Genomic DNA, 19061 nt, shown 5'->3' with positions numbered 1-19061 from the left:
GGGCTGTTTTACATCTCCAGCAGCAATGCTGTCCTTGGCCAGCCTCCACCTCTGAAAGGATCCCCAAACACCACCATCCCACTTCTCACTTAGCCAAGACTTAAGAATCTTTTCCACTGTCCCTTAGAACCAGGGACAGCTTTGGTTTCCTACAGAGCTTTCCATTACCAAGCTCCTAAATTACGTGAGAGGAACTGAGAGGAATTCTGCAAAATGAAGCTAAGAGAACCCTGCCTTTTTTCCTTCTCCAGTTTCTCATTTGAATGGCTTAAATGTTTCCTGACACCCATTTAAAGTCCCTCCTATTGTGCAGAATATTCAGTGAGTACCACGGAATGGTTCTACATAGAGACAGCACGTTTAATCCTACTGGAATAGCAGCTTTTCCATTAGAAAAACTAAATCCAAACACAAATATAATCTAAACACCAGCCCAGTGATTGGTCCCTTTTCTGCAAACACTCCACATTTGAGGACTAGGAAGTAACACTGGAGTGTTTTCCTGTTCCAAAGTTGTGTTTGACTTGTCAGACTCCATCTCCCCTGCTGGCAGCCAAAACATCTCCCAGGATGGTTCTGCTCACCACTGTCCTGCCTGGTGCTCTCAGGTACAGCTGTGCTTTTGCTGCTTCCCTCTCCCAGCTTGTACCGGAGTCTCCAGGCAGTGATGATCAGACTGCTTGAAGCAAAGAATTTTGGATTAATCATAAAGCTACCTTAAAAGTTGCATTTTTGTGCTCATTAGAAACTGTCCTCATTTAACCAAGTTATTTGTTTCTATGAAAGAAAACCAGGGTGCAATCCCCTCACTAAAATACACCAAAGCTCCAGAGAACAGGAGCGCAGGGTGATGGCCAACAGGGATGTGGTGCTGCATTACTGGTACTAAAGCTGATTCATTTTTTTTTCTGTACAGTTGAAGAGTAAGACTGAAACTATTCATTCAGCCCTTTTATGCACTAAATTACCACTAATAGTCAAGGTGAGTTTGTTAACTGCTAAAATCCTCTGCTGTAAAACTCTGAAGTTTTCCACTACACAGAGAAGGGAACTCCTGAACTTAGTTTCTACCACGCAAACAACAGGGTCCACAAAGGGATACGAGTTGGGAAATTACAATCTGCATCCAAGTGCAGGGCTTTGCTCTGCAGCTGCACTGCACACTGCAATGGTAGCAGGCCAATAGTACAGGCAATTACCCACAAACCTTTAGTGTTCGTGGCAAACAGCAAGTTTGCATACACATAGTTGAGGCCTGCTTGGAGGGGTTTTTGGAACTCTTCTTCTTAGAAAAGCTGATCTTTCCTTCTCAAGGCACTTGTGACTGCTCTGTGGTAACACCAAACCCCTCACCTTTTTTGGGTGCTCAGGCTCCTGACGAGTAGTGTAAAATCTGAGTGGCTTCTCTTCCACCTGGAATTGTTGGCGTGTTTCCCGGGTGTGGGGCCTGCTCAGGCAGCTGGAGTGCTCCTCATGGCCCCTGTTTGCCTTCTGCTGCACTGGTTTTGGGGAAGGCCTGGGCAAGGGAGCCTGTTGAGGTAAGACAGTAACTATGTGCTGAAAGGAAGTCAGTAAGTTCAGACTTATTCCAGATCCTGATCTGGCACTTGGAGGCGCCAGGTTTGGGGCAGCTCAGGCCCTCCTGGCACTTATCCCCTGGGCCCTCAGGTTCCTGTTTGGAATACTGGAAGCCAGCAAGCATCTGCCAGCTCCCAGAGTTTGTGACAGGGCCCTTGGCTCTTTTCCAGCCCTATTCTTCCTTGCCCTCCCCAAAAGCTGGACACGGAGCTAATGAACAGGGAGATCTGGTGCTACTGCAGGGCCCAAATCCTCACCTGCTGCAGCTCTGCCTTGGGAGGCCTCCTGTTCAGTTTACTTGGCTTTTCTTCTCCCAGGAGCTGTGTGCCTGACACTCCCACACACACTTTGTTTTGACAGGCAGGTTCTTCACCTTCCAGCTTTTTTCCCTTCTTCTGAGCTGGTTTTGGTGGAGGCTTTGGGAGGCGAACCTGGGATGAACAACAGTGAGCATTTTGTACAGTGAAAAAAGCCCAGAATTCACACAGAAAAATAATGATCTTCACCGTACATACACACCTTAAACAACACCATCATTTTCCAAAGAGGACTTAAAGCAAAACTTTTAAGCTTTCACTTAAAAGTTCCAACAGGACTAAAAGTGAAAATAAGTGGTTTTACACCTAAAAATTACCATATTTCATCCATCCTAATGAGATTAGAGCTTGGTATTGATGCAATTATTTTTTAGTCTGATTTCTACAAGATCAAGTAAGCAGGGAGCTGGCCTCACCCCACTTTCCCTTTGCCACAACATCAGCACTTTCATTGTAGGGGGGAAAGCTGAAAATACTTATTCAGGGCCAAAAACTGTGGTAAATAAACTTGAGAATTAATGCAATTAATCTTTTATCACCTATCTCTGGTGTGCAATTGGAACCAAGAACCACCTCAAGATTAGATTATGATACTATACAGGGAGTAATAGCCTAAAATCCTTGCTCGGTAGCAATCCTCTTCACCTCATCAAGGAGCTGGTGCTACAGGATCCTCTGTTACAGGTGTCTGCTGCTCTTCAGATGGGAATTAACCCCAAATCCCCTCATTTCCTGTGTACCAAACTGGTACAGGTGCAACCAGACAGATCAGCTGGAGTCAGATCCTGCACACAAGCAACAAGTGAGGAAATAGTGGCTTGTTTGCAGTGGCTCCCACTATTCCTAGGTTGTCTCTTCCATGGGAGAAGTGTTTGAAGAAAAGGAGAGTGGGAAAGGGAACGCTGAGATGAAAAGTCAGGCCTAGGATCACTAGAGGCATTGCCATGAAGACAGGCAGTGGGAAGAGCCTACCTGTCATCCAGCACTGTCAGGGCTGCAGCACCAGGAGCACCCGGCCACTGAAACATTGCATTTTCTGAAAACAGCAATAAATTTCGAGAGAGTTCAGTTACCTGCCCTCTCTACTTGTATTTAAGTACTCCTTACATCCTTTGAATAACCCTAAAATTGCCTTTCTGCAGCTGTTTTGCAGCGAGTGTTTAGAGGAAACTGGCTCGTGTCAGCAGGAGAACTGGCTGAAGGAACAGGCTGCAGTAATACACAGGTGATCCTGGTGCTCTCACTGTTCCAAGAAGTGAGACACTCAGACTTTGCTGAAAAAGTGCTGACAGGTGCCAAGATTTAGTAACACACAGGCATTCCCTCTGATCCTGTTCCTGGCCATCAAATCCAATCCCACTGAGTCCTGCGGCACAGGAATGGTGATAACTGACACTCCTCAGCCAGGGATTTTCCAGGGGGGTGTGACTTGCAAATAGCCAGTGCTGCAGCAGCTCCTGCAGCCTGCAAGGCTGGGATCATCTTTTACGCCACAGATTGTTGAGTCTTAGGCCAGGCTTAAGAAGGAAACAGATTTACTATTTAGTGTCTGACTGAGAAATCAAAGATTCCTGTGAAACAGAGATCCAGCAAGATCAGCTGGAGATCAGTTAACAGCTACCTGATGCTCTGAGTCAGTTCACAAAACAGTGCAAACTTAAAAAAACTTCTCAAATGATTGAGAACACAGTGGTCACCATCACAGCCACAGCAGTCCTGTCACCAAAATAGCTTTTGGTTTTGTTAAAATTAGAAAAAAAAGGGGTAAAACCAGAAAAGTCAATAAAGTGCTAAACTAAGTATCTGTAATTACCAAGATCAAAACCCAGTGCCTTTTCATTAAACGTGAACTTTTGTTCTGCCTTCCACAATACGTAAATAGTGCTGACAATTGGTTTGTGAGGCACTTGCTACAATAAAATCTAATTGTATCATGAGAGAAAGGTGACAATCAGGAGATCATGAAAAAATTACATATTCTCACTGGTGGTTAATTAGCCATGCAAAACCCCCTCAAACAGATATTCTCTTCTATTAGGAATGATTACTGTGCAGGCCTACAGATGTCAATACCACAGTCATTCAAATACTTCTTTCCCTACTAATTGAAGGTTGTAAAGCTCTGGTGCCAAGGTTTTGCTTCCAAAGAGCTAATTTATGACTAGAAGGATATTTTATGTCTTCAGTTGCAGCAGCTACAAAACTCAGCAAATCAGAACCATCTGTGCACTGATACTTGAATCACCATTCATCTCGCAGCCTATCAGTCACATTAGTTTGCATCCTGCATTCTTGGCTCACGTACACTTGTGATGGTCCAAAGTTCACCAGCAATATTAAAAATGGATGGGACCCTGACCCTGCCTTATTGCACACGCCCCAGAGCACCGCACGGGGCTGGTGCACATGGGGACTTTCATAGGAACAACGGGACTGACATTTCTCAGGAAAACTGCTAATTACCTCCCTCTCTGCTTAGGGAAGCTGGGCTTGATTAACTCAGAGCACTGGAGGAAAATAGAACAGGAGAGCTGTCACTTGGAAAATCCTGTGCCAGTGCACACCAGCAGCATAGCTAAAGCCACAGGAACATCTCCTCCACACTGGGGCTGCGGGAGGATAAAGGCAAATGACAAAGAACAGCCTGAAAGCAAGAAAATGAATTAGATGCTGTCACTAATAAAGGTAACTTTGCTTTTAATCTGGGACGAAGGAAAAACCTGGCATTCAGGCTTGTCTTCAAGATGTTAGCGAACAAAGTCCTTGACTTCCCCATTATCCTGAAAGTAAATCATTCTCCACAGACCTACTGCTTTGAAGTGAGAGCCTGTAGGTCAAAAGGACTCATGGCAGTTCTTCCTCCTTGAGGGTTGACATTCCACTTTTTAGCAAGGCCAGGGGAAACAGGAATTAACAAACATGGTGTATTTAAGGCAGAAGAACTGCTGTGTCAGTCTCATCTTGAGAGCTTTAACTATTTCCTCCTGTACAAAAGGAAAGGCAACAGGCAGGAGCTATCAGAAATAATCCCAGAGCTGTCCCACTCACTTTGGGCACCTTAGCAGCGCAGTGATTCCGTGTGCACGCTGCTGCTGCGGAGAATTCCAGCGGGCCGTCGTAGCGCATCCCACTTGACTCCAGGCCATCCAGCAGGATTTTCTTCAGCACTTGATACTTCGGCTTCTCATCATAAGCTAAGCCAGAAACAGAGGCCAGAAACTTGGCTATTTCACCTGTAGAGCAGATTTGACTGTGAATTTCACTGCGTGTAACCCCAGAAGTTCAGAAAGGATTTCATTCCAACACGGATGCCAATCCTCCGCTGCCAAACGAGACAACACAATTTCAGCTGAAGACACACTCAAAACACAGAACTGACAATGTCTTGTCTTTTTGGGAGGAGAAAAGGGAAAGACCGACTTGGATAAACAAGCCAGACCTTAAGTGCTCCATCTCGTTATGCTCATGCCCTAATTCCCACAGCACTGACAGCTATCCAAGGATAAAAATTAAAATATTTTATTGACAAGTATTGATAGTTCTGTGCAAAAGAGAAAAGTCTTTGATAGATTACAATATTCCTTTAAATATTAATTACTCTGAACAGTATTATTTTAATCTGCATAAATACTATACTGGGAATGCTTTGGAAAAACACTTCATTTTTTTTTTACTTCAAATACTACTATTGTTTTTCTGATTGCATCCCAAAACAGTCCAACAGCAGCAACATTTTTCCATCAAGTGGTTCAAAAAACAGGGAAACCACTGAATGGGCAGGAATAATGCTAGTAGGAAAAACATATGGGGGGTTCAAACTTTTCTTTCAGTTGAAGACCCAAGTGTATCCTAAAACTGGAGTGCTACACCAGATATTAGCATCTGGTCAAATCCCAGCAGGAAAGATTTATTAAATATGTATACACATCATGAATAAATTTTGCCTAATACACAATGCATTCCAATAATTCCAATACAAAAGCGCTAGGAAAATAAGGGAATAAATCAAAAATAGATACTGACCTTTGGTGTTTTCCCTGGGTTACTTTTGTATTTCAGGGAAGGAAGAAACAAGACAAGACAAAGTGTCCATCCATTTGCTTTTTTAAACTCTGAGCACCGAGCAATAAACCTTTGGTAGACAGTTGCTTACTATTTCCATACTAACAGCTACTTCTGTTTCCAAGATAGTCACTGCTTCTCAACACCTTGGATTACATATGGCCAAGATCCCTTCTGTCACTCCATGGGATACATCACAGACTGAGCAAGATTCTTTTTCTTTTTGAAGACTTTGTTAAATTTGTGTTACTTCCACTTCTCTTCTGCTTCCCCCCACCACCGAGTCAGACATTGAACTGTGTTTAGGAACAGGCTGAAGAGCCATGGGGTACAAGTGCAAGTACACTTACTGCAGCTGCTTCCAGGAGAATCCCACCTCAGCACTGAATCTGGGAGCTCATCCATAAGTCTGAAACAACACCAGAGTGCAACAATTTAATGCAGCTTTGGAGCAGGTGATTCCTCATTTGGGATTTAGGAAGACAGCAAGTCTCAGTTCCAAAGGGAGCGGACCTCCAGGATAGCTAATGATTCACAGGACTGCTTTTGAACCCAGATCTCCCCTCACCATCTCCATTTTTAACTCTTTGCACACTGCTGATTTCATCAAGACCAAGCTGATACCTAAAACTGCACTTTAAGTTTTTCTTTGCAGCTATTTTAAGCTTTCTACAAGGAAAAACAAAAGCCCTTTAAGCAAAATGGTTTGTTCTGATTTCAGATTGATGATTCCCATTTCTATTTTGGAATTTAAGCAGCAGTTCTGCTCTGCCTTCCCATCATTTAGCATCAGGTCCTCTCTGCCATGGAGCACAGGGCTGTCAAAATTACACCAGGCATGGCAGGGCCACAAGGGAACAGGGAGGTCACATCAACTAGAGTCCCACACGCTTCATTAGCAGCAGGGCCACAGGTGCAATTCCTGTCCATCCAGAAACAGGAACAGCAAAGAAGCTCAGGATCAATTCCTAAAAACAAGAGAAACACCTCATCTTGGGCAGTCCAGCACCCACAGGAACCTGAAAATTAAGACAGATAAGAGGGACAACCTAGACAAGATACCTAATTCCAGGAATGTAATTTATTAGAGTAAGAGGATATTTCTGATGAGTGGAATCTGTGTAATCTTCTGTGCATTTCCTTGAAGCCTCTGTTTGCTCAGCATCCTGGGAACACGAGCCATCCAAGGGTTAATGGCAAGGGAGGAATCAGCGGAGCAGCTTGATTGATTAAATTGATTTCCCATTGAATTGTATAAGTGTTGCCTTGCAGGGGGCTGTGTAATGATCAGAACTTCTAAAGGAGAAATATTAAATGTAGCAGAGGGTGTCAATATTTCCAGCTGCACTCGGCCCCGTGCACAGGCTGCAGCCACCCTTCCCTGTGCCGGGAGCCGCTGCCCCACGGAACCTGAGCATTGATTTCCAGGGATCAGCCAGCCCCAGCAGGTACCTCTGGTGTGACTTGCCCTACTAAAAAGTTTGCTGCCTCCTGCACTTGTGAGGTTACTTCTGGGTAACTCCTCTGCTGTGCAGCCTGCTACAGGTACCACGTGCAATTAAATCCCCCAGTCTCAGCTGTGAGGGCAGAGGAAACAAACACTGATCCACTGTTGCTTTAGTGAGCTCCAAGTAAGTCATGCTGGGAAAAAGGAAAGATTTTCACCAAGCTCCTTAGTGTTTTGGTATTTAATTGTTTGTAATGGCAGTAGGCTCATGTAACATTAAGAACCTACAGAAAAATATATGAAAAATAGTATCATATAGAAAGTTAAATAAATTGAGTGCACATGTGGAAAAACCTCCACGAGATGTTTGTACTATGGTCGCTACAAAGCGCCCGTGCAGTTTAACAGAACCACACAACAACCTTCTGTATGTGCACTAAGGCCTGTGCTAATTTACAAATGTTTTCTTTGAAAAAAAAGAGTATTGGAAAAATACACAGCAGACAAAATGCCTGTGTACTGTGCACTGGAATTCATCCTCTCCACAGCAGCACAGACATAAACATGCAAAGGAGGGTAGACGTGCACATAAAGTTCCCGTTTTAACTGCTTCCAACATCTCTCTTAATTAAGGAAAATTGTTTTAGCTTTCTCCTAAGGTGCTGTTCTACAGCATGGAAAGCTGTGTTTCCCAGAGCTGGGAAATGGTGAGGATGCTGCAGGGTTCCAGGCTGGTGTGTCCATGTGGGGAGGGGGTTTTCTCCTTACTTTGTTTTCGCAGTCTGGACAGCTACAGGGTCCTTGAGGTTCTGCTCCCAGGGCAGCTTCCCACACAACCACTGCAGCATGCAGTAGCCAAGGATCTCAAGGTCACCTCGTCTGGATGGGGCTAAAATGTGGGAAAGGGGGAGGGGGAAAGAAAAAAAAAAAAAAACAATTAAGAATAGGAACCTCTTCTTAGGAAATAGAAAAGACTTTGATTGAACTGGTGCTGATGAAATATGAAGAAGCCAAATGGGCAAAGTGTTTTGTTTGTTCAGCTGTATTAGACCTGAACCGCCCCGGCATTTGGCCACAGGCCACAGACAGGCAGTGACTTGTTCCTGCTCAAGTGAGGGTCAGCTTCCTCACCTCCTCCAACTCCATCCTTCCTCAGTCTGGCCTGTCACATGGACTTGATCCCCATGGCCTCTGACATGATCCAGACAGCCCATAACTGAGTACCAACACTTTCTCAAAGAGCCAAGCAGTAAAACAAAGAAATAAATGTCTGCTGCTAAATTGCTAACACATGTTCCAGGAAGTCCATGGGGTCCACATTGGTCATGCAGGGACTCTGTGAGAGCAGACTAAACACTGATGGCCTTTCCTGTTCTCCCGCAGAGCCGTTTGAACTCGGATGCTGGGACAAAACTGCCATCTAGTGTGCACTTCCTCACCAGAGCCTGCTCCCGGCTCCAGCAGTTTCTGTGGAGCTGTGCACAGCCCAAAATACACTCACTCTTTAGCAAAGTCCCGGGTAAACTGCCCACTGCTGCTTCCGAAAAGGAAGTTATTTCAGGAACAACTTACTCTTGCTCTGCACACCGCAGGCAGAACACAAATACAGGAGACAAAATTAAAAATTAACCCCATCCCTGAACATCATCTACACAGAGAAACTGAAGTTCACCTATAGACTGGCTTTTCCTAGAGAAAGAGGGAGGGGAAAAGTGCAATACCAACGGGATTGCTATTGCTTGCTGCTACCCAGAGGAAACCACACTTGCTAAAACTGAACAAGCAGGAGCACTGCAGGATTTCTTTGACTTCCAGCCTACAAGTTTCCACGTCAAAACCACATGGAATCTTCAAAGCCAGAAACTGTTTGTTGTGATTAAAGACAGACACACGTAGAAGTTAAATTTATGCTTTTCCAAAATTAATTTTTGCTTTCCAGGAAGGAAAGAAGAGTTCAGACTTGCTTGGCACTTTTTATCCAGCATAAAGACCAGTAGCTGAGCACTGTGCTGTTAATCCCGCTGTAAACAGATATCCTATTTTATGGGCCTTCATTAAATAAATTCCAGAAAGTCACTCAGCAAACTTATCTTTTAATTTAAGAAGTCATCTGCTAAAAGCCACGGTGCCAACACATCATAACTGTTGCTTGTTCCTGTACACACATTACTGTAAAAGCAGCCGATTAGTTTTTATACATTCCCTATCTTAACTGCTCTTAGGCTCGGGATTATTAAAGGCCCCTGGATCCAACACCGCTGCGCTGTCCCTCGGGCGTCGTTTATTTTCTGCCCTGGATTCAGCAACGTCCTAATGCAAGACTTGGCTCCCATATTAAAATAAAAACACAATCTCCACCACTTGCTGTTCTGTAGTGATTTCTCTGGCCATAAATCTCCCAGTAACTGTGGAACAATTCCATTCACACACATGTGTTCACAACTCCTTTTTCCATTATGGCAATTCCAGATTAGATCCATATAAACCAGCGTTTTTGACTGCAGATCCTCCAATTTTCACAACGCCTTCCTGGCACCTGTTTGTGTGAGAGAGACTACAGAAAGTGGCCTTTTGAGGAAAATGGTCAGAATTCCAATGGACAGCTTTTTTCCAGGGGGGGATTCATTGATGTGCATCTGTAAGTAACAGCAAACCAATCCGATTTCAAAGCTACCCCAAGGTAAGTCATTTTCTGACAAAACAGTCCCAGAGATTGAAGTTTTTTCACAGTTTGGCCATGACTAATGACCTTCCCTCTCACCTGCAGCTCTTGCAGCCACTTCCTGACTAATCCTGGGACAAAGCCATGACAAACCAGGAGCCTTGGCTGACACCTGCCCAAAGCCACAGCGGGCACAGGGACAAAAAGGTACATGGAGCTAAAGCACCCCTGCCCAGCAGTAACAGGAAATGTTTCACAGGACACAGTAACTCCCCTATCCCTTCATCTCCCAGGTCACCACAAGTGCTGCTAAATACAGACTTTTACCTGGGTTTTTGTAGAACCACATGAAAATCTCAGTGTTTGATCCCTTGGCTGTACTTGCTTATTTCTCTCTGCTCCATGTAAGCTAAATCCTTCAACTTTTTAAATCCTTTAGATTCTTGTTAAAAAGTATTTGATTAATCTTTAATGAGTTAGTATTGTCCATGGACAATGGAATTATTAGATTTTCATGCCAAATAGAGCACTAATAGAAACATTTCAATGATATGTTTACTTGCAAAAATAAATCTGCTCACACAATTGAAGATTACAGGAATTCTTGATAAACATCAACAGAGAGAAATCAATCTGCTTTCACTTTAAATATGACAGCCAGGTGGAAATAAAACAATTCTGCTTGATAACTTGTCACAGTTACAAGAGTGCACACTCCAACCAGTACTTATTTAAATCAAATCCTTACTTCTCTGCTAAAAATATTTCTGGTTCTTATTTTTCTTTTTTAATAGATATTTGATTTCTGCTTTTCAACTCACAGGATTTTTTTACTATTATTTTAGTCTCATATGAAGTAGTATTTAATGGGAACACATTGGTGATATTTTATTTCACAATATCTTTAGAGTTTAATTTTTTTAATTTGGAGATTTAAGGCCTGAGTCTGTTCTCAGTCCTGCCAAGATAAATCAGGAACAACTCCACTGAAATTGATGAACTCACAAGCATATCAATGAAATCAGAGTTTTAAATATACCACAAACATACTCAACACGCAGGCACAGGGTCCAATAACTCAGAATAACCAAAGCAGTTCACCTGAGGAGAAAATAGGTGATGTATCTCCGTACACTGGATCTGGCAGCTATCTCAACTCTAATTTATATTCAGATTATTTCCAAATAGAACAGTGATATCACAACAGCCACAATATACTCTCAAAACTCCACTGCTCCCAAGAACTCCTCTGAAACTGAAGTAAAAATAGGAGTTTTCTCTACGACCTCTGTTTAGCTGATTTTCTCCAGCCTTTTGTAAAGATCTAACAAGTGACAGATTAAATATTCTCTTATTTTTAATTAGCACTGTTACATGATCATTTCACTATTGGCGATTTTTTGGATTAGAAGCTTTTCACAAACAGGAGCATTTTGGTTGCTCATATTGCATGGACATGCAGTGGCACCTCCAACTCTCACTGGCATTACAGAACACGAATTCCCAGTAACTCACAAATAGAACTCACACCACAGCAGTAATCCAAAAGCCCATAAAGGAAAGGAGGGTTAACATGACCATGGGGAAATACAATTATGATAAAAATGTATCATCACAAAGTGATATAACTTAATTCAAGGCTGAGATGATTAAAAACCAGACAAATACAAGACTTGCCAACAATCAGTGCCTCTATTAGGGGTAGGAGAAGTGAAAAGATAAAAAAAAGAAAACCCAAACCGAAACAAGCAGATAATGAAGTATTGCTTCCCTCAGGTCCCAGTCAGTCTGAGGAGCTCCCTGCAGCAGGATAACGACCAACGGAATAGAGTGAGGCTCCAGGGAAAAGGTAAGAGAAGTACATTAAATTTATGATACATTTTAGTGCTTGGAGGTCATTCCACAGAGTTATCCAGCCTCAGTCAGGGCAAATTCCAGCCAGGAACCTCCTCTCCTCACGCCCAGCCCTGCACCATCAGCTTGGCACTTTGCTCAAGTACTCCCTGACAATAACCACCAACTCGGAATGCTGGAAAGAAAAATCCATGGCACCACCACCACAGCTGGAGTACAGCTCTTCCAGAGAACTCAGTCTGTGACATGGCAGAGAGGGACACTTCCTGTGCCAGCCACGGTCTCTCTCCAAACTGGGATCCTACAGATACACACTTGATGGGTTGAACAGCTCATGGGCATGGAACACACAGCAGAGCTGCCAGGAGGGCACAATCAGGACTGGTGGAATGGCATGTGCTGAAACGAAGAGGGCTGGAGTCCTGATCTGGTGGGGACAAGTTTATGCAGTGGGAAGGTTGGAAGGTGCAAGGGAACTTCACCACAAGATGTGGGTGGGAGATAAAATGGTGGTGGCAGGAGATGCCGGTACCTGGTCGGAAGCAAAAGGTTCCAAGCTTGCAGTAAGGAGAACGTGTGGCAGGAGAGTGGGGACAGGAAGTTTTACTCTTCTTTCACATCTGTGTGGCAGAAAAAAAGAATCAAAAAGGTAAGGGCCTTTTAAGTAGGGGTGGGCAAGCAGCTGAGATTCACTGCCTTTCTGAACTCCTGGTGTAGAGAACAACAGCCAAAATTAAACATTCCCAGGCACAGTCCTCAGTTGTGACAAAGTTGTAAATGCTCCTCATCTTATTCTTGCTGCTCCTCGACATACTTGGCAGGACAGAATAAGCTTCCAGAGGTGGCTGTAGGAGCCTATCCAATCTTTTCTTTGCTAGTGACTCTTCTTTCACTTATAACCACTTCCTGCTCCCTCTTCTGCTGGGCACACATTTCTAATCCAACTCTCAGGAACTAAACCATCTTTTTATTTATTTCCCATTACAAAGTTCCACCCATTTTTTGCCACACTAGTTATATGTTCCTTTTATTATTTAGGATTTACAGTTTGTCCTGTACACAGTCTTTGGGAAACACATATCAAACTACAGCAGATCAATAATTCATTTGACCGACAAAAAAAGAGAAAAAAATCCTGCAAGCTCCCTCTGAATCCTAACTATGCATGGGCAGATGCCAAATCAACCTCTTGATCCAGAGGCACTCAGAGCTCTGTTCTCTGGAAGCAGGCTCCCAAAAGAATGTGTTTCCAGGCATAGGTGTTCGTATTCCTGCACATCCTTCCTCACAAAATGAACCCTGAACATATTTTACTCAACAGAACAGGAAAAATGGCCAAGCACTGAGCTGTGTTTTTAATACCACAGACCAGCTCTGTCAGAGCAGTGGGGAAAACCAGCACAAGGGCTGCAGGGCTTTCCCTGCCATCAGCCCAACGCTGGCGTTGCCGTGGACAAACCCAGTGTCCCAGCGTTCTGACGGAGCTCCAGGAGCACACACTTGCACTAACCCCGTGTGAGGGGCACAGAGATGCCTGTCTGAAGCCACCACTCCTGTGGAAAGCAGCATTTACTACTCCAGGTGTAGATATCAGTCCTGCACGGACTTCAGTGGGGCCTCCACTGATGCAAGAGATGGCAACACTGCTCAGAGTTACTGTGAAACACTGGGAGAAGGGAGAGGACTCACCTTGGAATCGATGGCAAACACAAATATATGCTGGAGGGAATTCAGCATAGACAGTTCATACTCTTATGTTCATCAATGATAGCAAATTAAAACTGGGCTAACGCACGCAGCGCACAGGACTGGAGTATTTAAAAGAACCTCAATATGTTAAGTGCAGTAAATCTCCAGAGAAATTAGGTATTGACTGCATGCCTCACTGAGGAGAAAATCTACAAAAATCCATAGGAGGCACTGATCCAAATATTACTTTTTAACACTAACTATGTAACAATTTTTTAAACGTACACTGAGTACAGATATAATTCTCTTTAATTATCAATCAACAAACCAAAATGCAATACTGTTTATGCAGGCTGGTCTTTAAAAATGAATACAGTGAGCGCACTCCAATGCGACACTAAAACCAATGACGCAGTTGTGCCCTGTGAAATTTGCATCAAAATAAAAAGGGTTTCAATTTCAAATACCCACATGCTGGTTGGGATGGGATCCTGCCACAAACCCAGGAATGCCAGTGGTATGGGCTAGATCCTGTGACAGAGGCCAAGCTGGGCCCTACTTGGTTCCAGGTGAACTCCAAACACAGCTCATAGGAACAGCACATCCCACTCTGCCTTACCAGAGACTGTCAGAAGAACATGGACTTATTCCACCACCCAAAAGTGTTTCCCTGCAGTGGCCACTGGTAGGAACCTTTCTGGATCTCAGCGGACTGCACAACTCTACACCTGGTGAGCTCCACAGAGAGCTTGGGGAATAAGCCAGCACGCAGCTGGGTTAAGCTCTGCATTCAACTAGGGAAACTCTGGCGTTGACTTAAATTACTGGGAAGGGAATGCATTTGACTGGCTCTGTGCAAGGAGGGTATCAGCTCCAAGCATTGCCAAGAGGCACTTTTGAAAACTACAAATTCCTAATTTTTTTAAAGCTTCAGCATGTCCCTTGAATCATTGCATGTATTCAGTAGCTGCTTCATGAGCAAGTCAAAATGTTCTCATCTGTCCAGCTCAGCACAGCCACTGATGCTGTTCAGGGGGCTGAGATATTTATGTTGCTACACACATGCAGCAAATGCCCTCTGGAAAGGATCTCATTTATATAAAATAGCATTTAAAAATTAGAATTATATTCCTAGAGCATTGAAATAACAAAATACTCCACTCTAAAAAGCTGGAATGTGACACCAGAATAAAGATTGTCTCTGCACCTTCCATTTGGCAACATTAAGACTTTTCCCAACACCCCACCTCACTTTATACATGAGACTGTGCTGAGACTCCACCGCAAGTGGGGAATCCAGGAGACTGCTGAACAAAGAAGCCTTTTGCCCCAGCTGCTGGAAGTCTTTCAGCATCCTCTGTGTGACTCAGCCTCACACCAAGAGAGCAGGGAAACCCATTGCTGTGTTCTGCCAGCTGGACCCGTCCAGTCCAGCTGCACATGCAGATTTTCCCTGGGACGTTGAGAGCTCTGCTGGCAAATGGGAAACTCTGGCAATTTGACCTTGATGGACTCAGGTTGTCTGTCGTGGTTTAACCCCAGCCAGCAAATAAAGTACCACACAGCCACTCATCCCCTGCCCCTCCCTGGAGGGACAAGAAGGAGAATCAGGGAAAAAAATTAAAACCCATGGGTTGAGATAACAACAGTTTAACGCTCTCAATAAAATTTTAAAAATACTAATAATGAAAAGGAAGGTAAAAGAAAGGAACAAATGGAACAAACCCCCTGGCACTAACAATAGAGCTGCTCAGCACCACCTGAGCAGTGATTGGCCCCTCCCAGCCAACCCCCCCAGTTTATCCACTGCCCCTGTTATCCCAGGATATGGGATATCCCTTTGGCCAGGTCAGCTGTGCTGGCCACGCTCCCTCACAGCTCCTTGTGCAGCTCCTCACTGCCAGAGCATGGGAAACTCAACAGTCCTTGACTCAAGGTAAGCACTGCTCAGCAACAACTAAAACATCCCTGTGTTATCAGTGTTATTCTCATCCTAAATCCAAACCACAGCACTGCACCAGCCACTGGGATGAAAATTAACTCTGTCCCAGCTGAAGCCAGGACATCATCACACAATGTCAGAGCTGGCATTCCATGTGAAGAGTTTGGATGCTCTGCAACATACCAGATCCCACATCATGTTCTGTAGGCTCTTCTAGAAGAAGCACCAGAAAAATCTGTGGATTTTCTGTTTGCAGCTACTAAGCAAACTTTTCAAGTGTAAAAGGGGGGATAAGCTCCCTCAAACTATCTTTCTGAATATTTTGTTTTGTGGTGTCCTCTGCTTTTAACCAATTCTGTCATGACTTTAGCTACTTGAGGAGGTTACCTAAGACACAGATTACAAAACTTACCTCACACTTCCTCTGCACACCTTTTGCCACCCAAGCCTGTAAAATTTCCCTGCACTTTCAAATAAAAGGAATTATCTGTTCTGTAATCACATACCCATCCACAAACATTACCAAACTGGCTGCTATAACTACCCAACTGCCAAATCCCAAATACTCCAGCTTCCCCCCGCCCTTCAAAGAGCATCCACATCAAATACTAGTGCACAGCCACACCGCTCACACCACCAGGCAAAGCAGGCAGAGTCAGGTCTCCAGAAAACACTCTGCATGCTTGGGAGGGCCAGAAGCATCCAAAACAGATGCTCTCCTCACCACAAAATATTTTCTAGCAGGTGAAATGGTGCAGTTGTCTTAGCAGGAAATACTTGCTGGTCTTAGTTCATTTTTCCTAATGACCAGAGTTAAACGACTGCAGGTTTTAACAGCTCCAGCAAATTATCAAGACCCTCTACATTACATGGTCAATGGTCCTTTTAATAGAAAAAGCAATAATATACAGTTGTTTGTGCCAACTAAAACTCGTTAGAAAGTATTAGTTTAAGGTAACAGTTCAGCAGCTATTAACAAGCACAAATTCCTGCAGTTATCACTCGTGACACTGATCCTCACCAAGCTGGCAGCAGCAAACCATCCCTCCTGTTTGAGATGATCTTGGGGGTGAAGGAGGGGAAAGGGGAAGGAAAAGTTAACAAAAACACTCTTTTGTAGCAAGAGTCAAAGTTTTTCAATAATCGCCATTTTTTTCACTAGCATAACATTAGAATTGACTTTTTGTCTTGCTGACATAGCAACTAAGAAAGTTGTGTTGCATTGACCATATTGATTGTGAACAATGCAGCCATCAGTGGGACTTTACACCATATATTTTCAATATTGACCTCCCAGTCCCTTTTCCATGGCTCTGTGGGTCTGCTATTGGATTTGGACTGCAGTGTAATAAACAGCTAAGGTTTAATTAATGGTAAATGAATACAAGACATAGGTTATGACTTTAACTAATTAGGGAATTGTTGAATTAAGTCTGCCTTGGAATGCAAGGCAGTACAATCAATATCCAATAAAAGGACTATGTATGTAATTTACCTGCAAATGTGTTTCCAATACCATCAAAGTGAGTTTAAATAAGTAAGATATATGAAAGGCTACTGGAAAAAGATTTCAAAAAGTTAACACTTTATGACTTCAAAAAAGGTTTTTCTCCTTGCAGAAGGAATGTCATCTTGAAATATCCTCCCAGAACACAGATGGTGACACTCAGACACAGCTCTCCCTAAAGGACAGTGCAGACTCCAAACCCTTTTCTTTGACAATGCAGCATTAGCAAATCCTGCCTCTGCAGGGTACAGCAGGCACAAACCAGTCCTCCCAACATGAACCAATTAAGTTTGATGTTGAGCTCTTCTCAGGGTGTCCTGGGCTGCTCCAGTGCTGTGTGTGCAGAGCCTCTCAGGGTTCCTCATGCTGCCCCTTCCTCCAGCCCTGGGGAAGCATTCCCAGGCACACAAGGGGGTCACCCCACGAGGGGCTGAGCAATCCCCAACACTGCTTCTCCTGTGTACAGCAGCTCTCAGAGCCTGATTACTCATTCTATAATCACTCATCTGAAATAAAAAAAAGAAACCTACCTACTCCCTTGTGGGCATCTATGCTGGTAAACTCTATTGTCCCATTATGGCCCTTCCTAGGATTTTCCTGATACTGTTTGTGGTTCCCATTGGGACAATATCTGTAGGAAAGTCCGTAATCTGCAAGATAAACCTGGAAGACATGAACAGACAAATGAATAATGCTTTTGTCCTTTGAAAGTATAACCTTTATAATTAAGTCTTAAGAAACTGATAGGTTAAGGACAGCCTTAGATCTAAATTTTATTAAACCAAATGGTGCCTCAGGATAAAATATGTACAACTGGGGGCTATAACAGCTGCCCTCCCCATTTAAATCCTTCCACTACTATACTCCTATCTTATTTCAGAGTCGAGCAGAATTTCAGTCATTTTATTTTGTTCCTGAGCTCTCTGCTCTCCAGGTGGGCATCCAGACATCATAAACTGCAATATGCAGCCCAACGTTGCTTATGGGACCCCTTCCTCCCCCAACTTAAGCAGGCACACACACATCCCCCTGTTTGGATTTTCCAGCAGCTGAGACTCTTCAAATTCAACTCTACTGTGCAGCTTCAAAACCAGAGGAAGAGGCAGCAGCTTCCCCCAGCTGGACTGGACACAGGGCTCCAGTGCCCCAGGGACAGTGGCCACAGGGCTGCTGGGCACCAGGCTGTGGAATGCCACTGTCACTAACGTCCTCTACATAAACTATTGAAAGCGTAGGATAAAAGAAAGCAAAACAAACCAGCCCTTCCCAACCCAGGAAACCATCTAGTAAACCACTCCTGAATTTATAATACATTTTAAAAAGACACAGAACCAAACTCACTCTCAGTTACTCTGAAGCAAATACATTGAGTTAAATCAACGTAAGAGAAAAAAAATTTGGCCTAAATTGCGTATACTGCAGTAGTGCCACATTCACCATTCCAGCCACAGATTTTTGGGGCAAAACCTAAATCATCTGAAGGCAGAGAGATCACTTTTACTAAACCTTATTATATGATAAAGAAAAACATCTTATTCGAACCTTAGTTTAGTTTCCTCTTTAGCTACAAAACAGTTTATACTAAAAAAGTCTAAAATAAACTTTTCTGGCACTCACTTGCAATTTAATTATGTCACTGCTGGTAAAGGCAAAAACAAACAAAAAGCCCTCAAGAAAACTAAACGCATTGCTGTGTAGCACATTCTGTGGAACTACTGATTCCTGTCTGTGCTCCAGGCAACTTCAGATCCCGGGATTGCTGGTCTCTTGGCTTTACCATTTCTGCTGCAGGATCTGAGCTTATCTGGAGCGTGTAAGCCGGGCTGCAGCGCTCGCTTCCTGCACAGGGGCGGCTGTTAACATTATCACTGATGTTTCTCACCTGACAGACCAGCCAAACTGGGACACAGGATTAAAGACCAGAGACATGGATGGCTACAAAAGCTGAGCCAGGGCATCAGCTGGCTTGGGATGACCAATTGCATTTTCTCCTGCATCTGCTC

General features: G+C 43.8%; 1 protein-coding gene across 6 annotated transcripts in view; it reads right to left on the bottom strand.

Moving 5' to 3' along the window:
- The window catches only part of VRK2 (VRK serine/threonine kinase 2), a 40288-nt gene that overhangs the window by 970 nt on the left and 20257 nt on the right, over positions 1 to 19061 (bottom strand). For 3 of the 6 annotated variants that reach the window (XM_069008885.1, XM_069008886.1, XM_069008884.1), the window contains 6 exons: positions 17589 to 17721; positions 8173 to 8293; positions 6308 to 6366; positions 4944 to 5128; positions 1836 to 2009; positions 1354 to 1530 (listed from right to left, as the gene is read on the bottom strand). In XM_069008885.1, the coding sequence (XP_068864986.1) occupies positions 1354 to 1530; positions 1836 to 2009; positions 4944 to 5128; positions 6308 to 6366; positions 8173 to 8293; positions 17589 to 17721 (849 nt within the window). Of the gene's footprint in view, positions 1 to 584; positions 680 to 1353; positions 1531 to 1835; positions 2010 to 4943; positions 5129 to 6307; positions 6367 to 8172; positions 8294 to 17588; positions 17722 to 19061 lie in introns of all 6 variants that reach the window. The other 3 variants (XM_069008889.1, XM_069008890.1, XM_069008887.1) reach the window with 3 other exon arrangements.

The sequence above is a fragment of the Aphelocoma coerulescens genome, chromosome 3, assembly GCF_041296385.1.
Source record: "Aphelocoma coerulescens isolate FSJ_1873_10779 chromosome 3, UR_Acoe_1.0, whole genome shotgun sequence".
In the NCBI taxonomy this organism is placed as follows: domain Eukaryota; kingdom Metazoa; phylum Chordata; class Aves; order Passeriformes; family Corvidae; genus Aphelocoma; species Aphelocoma coerulescens.
This window is presented reverse-complemented; position numbering and strand designations above follow the sequence as displayed.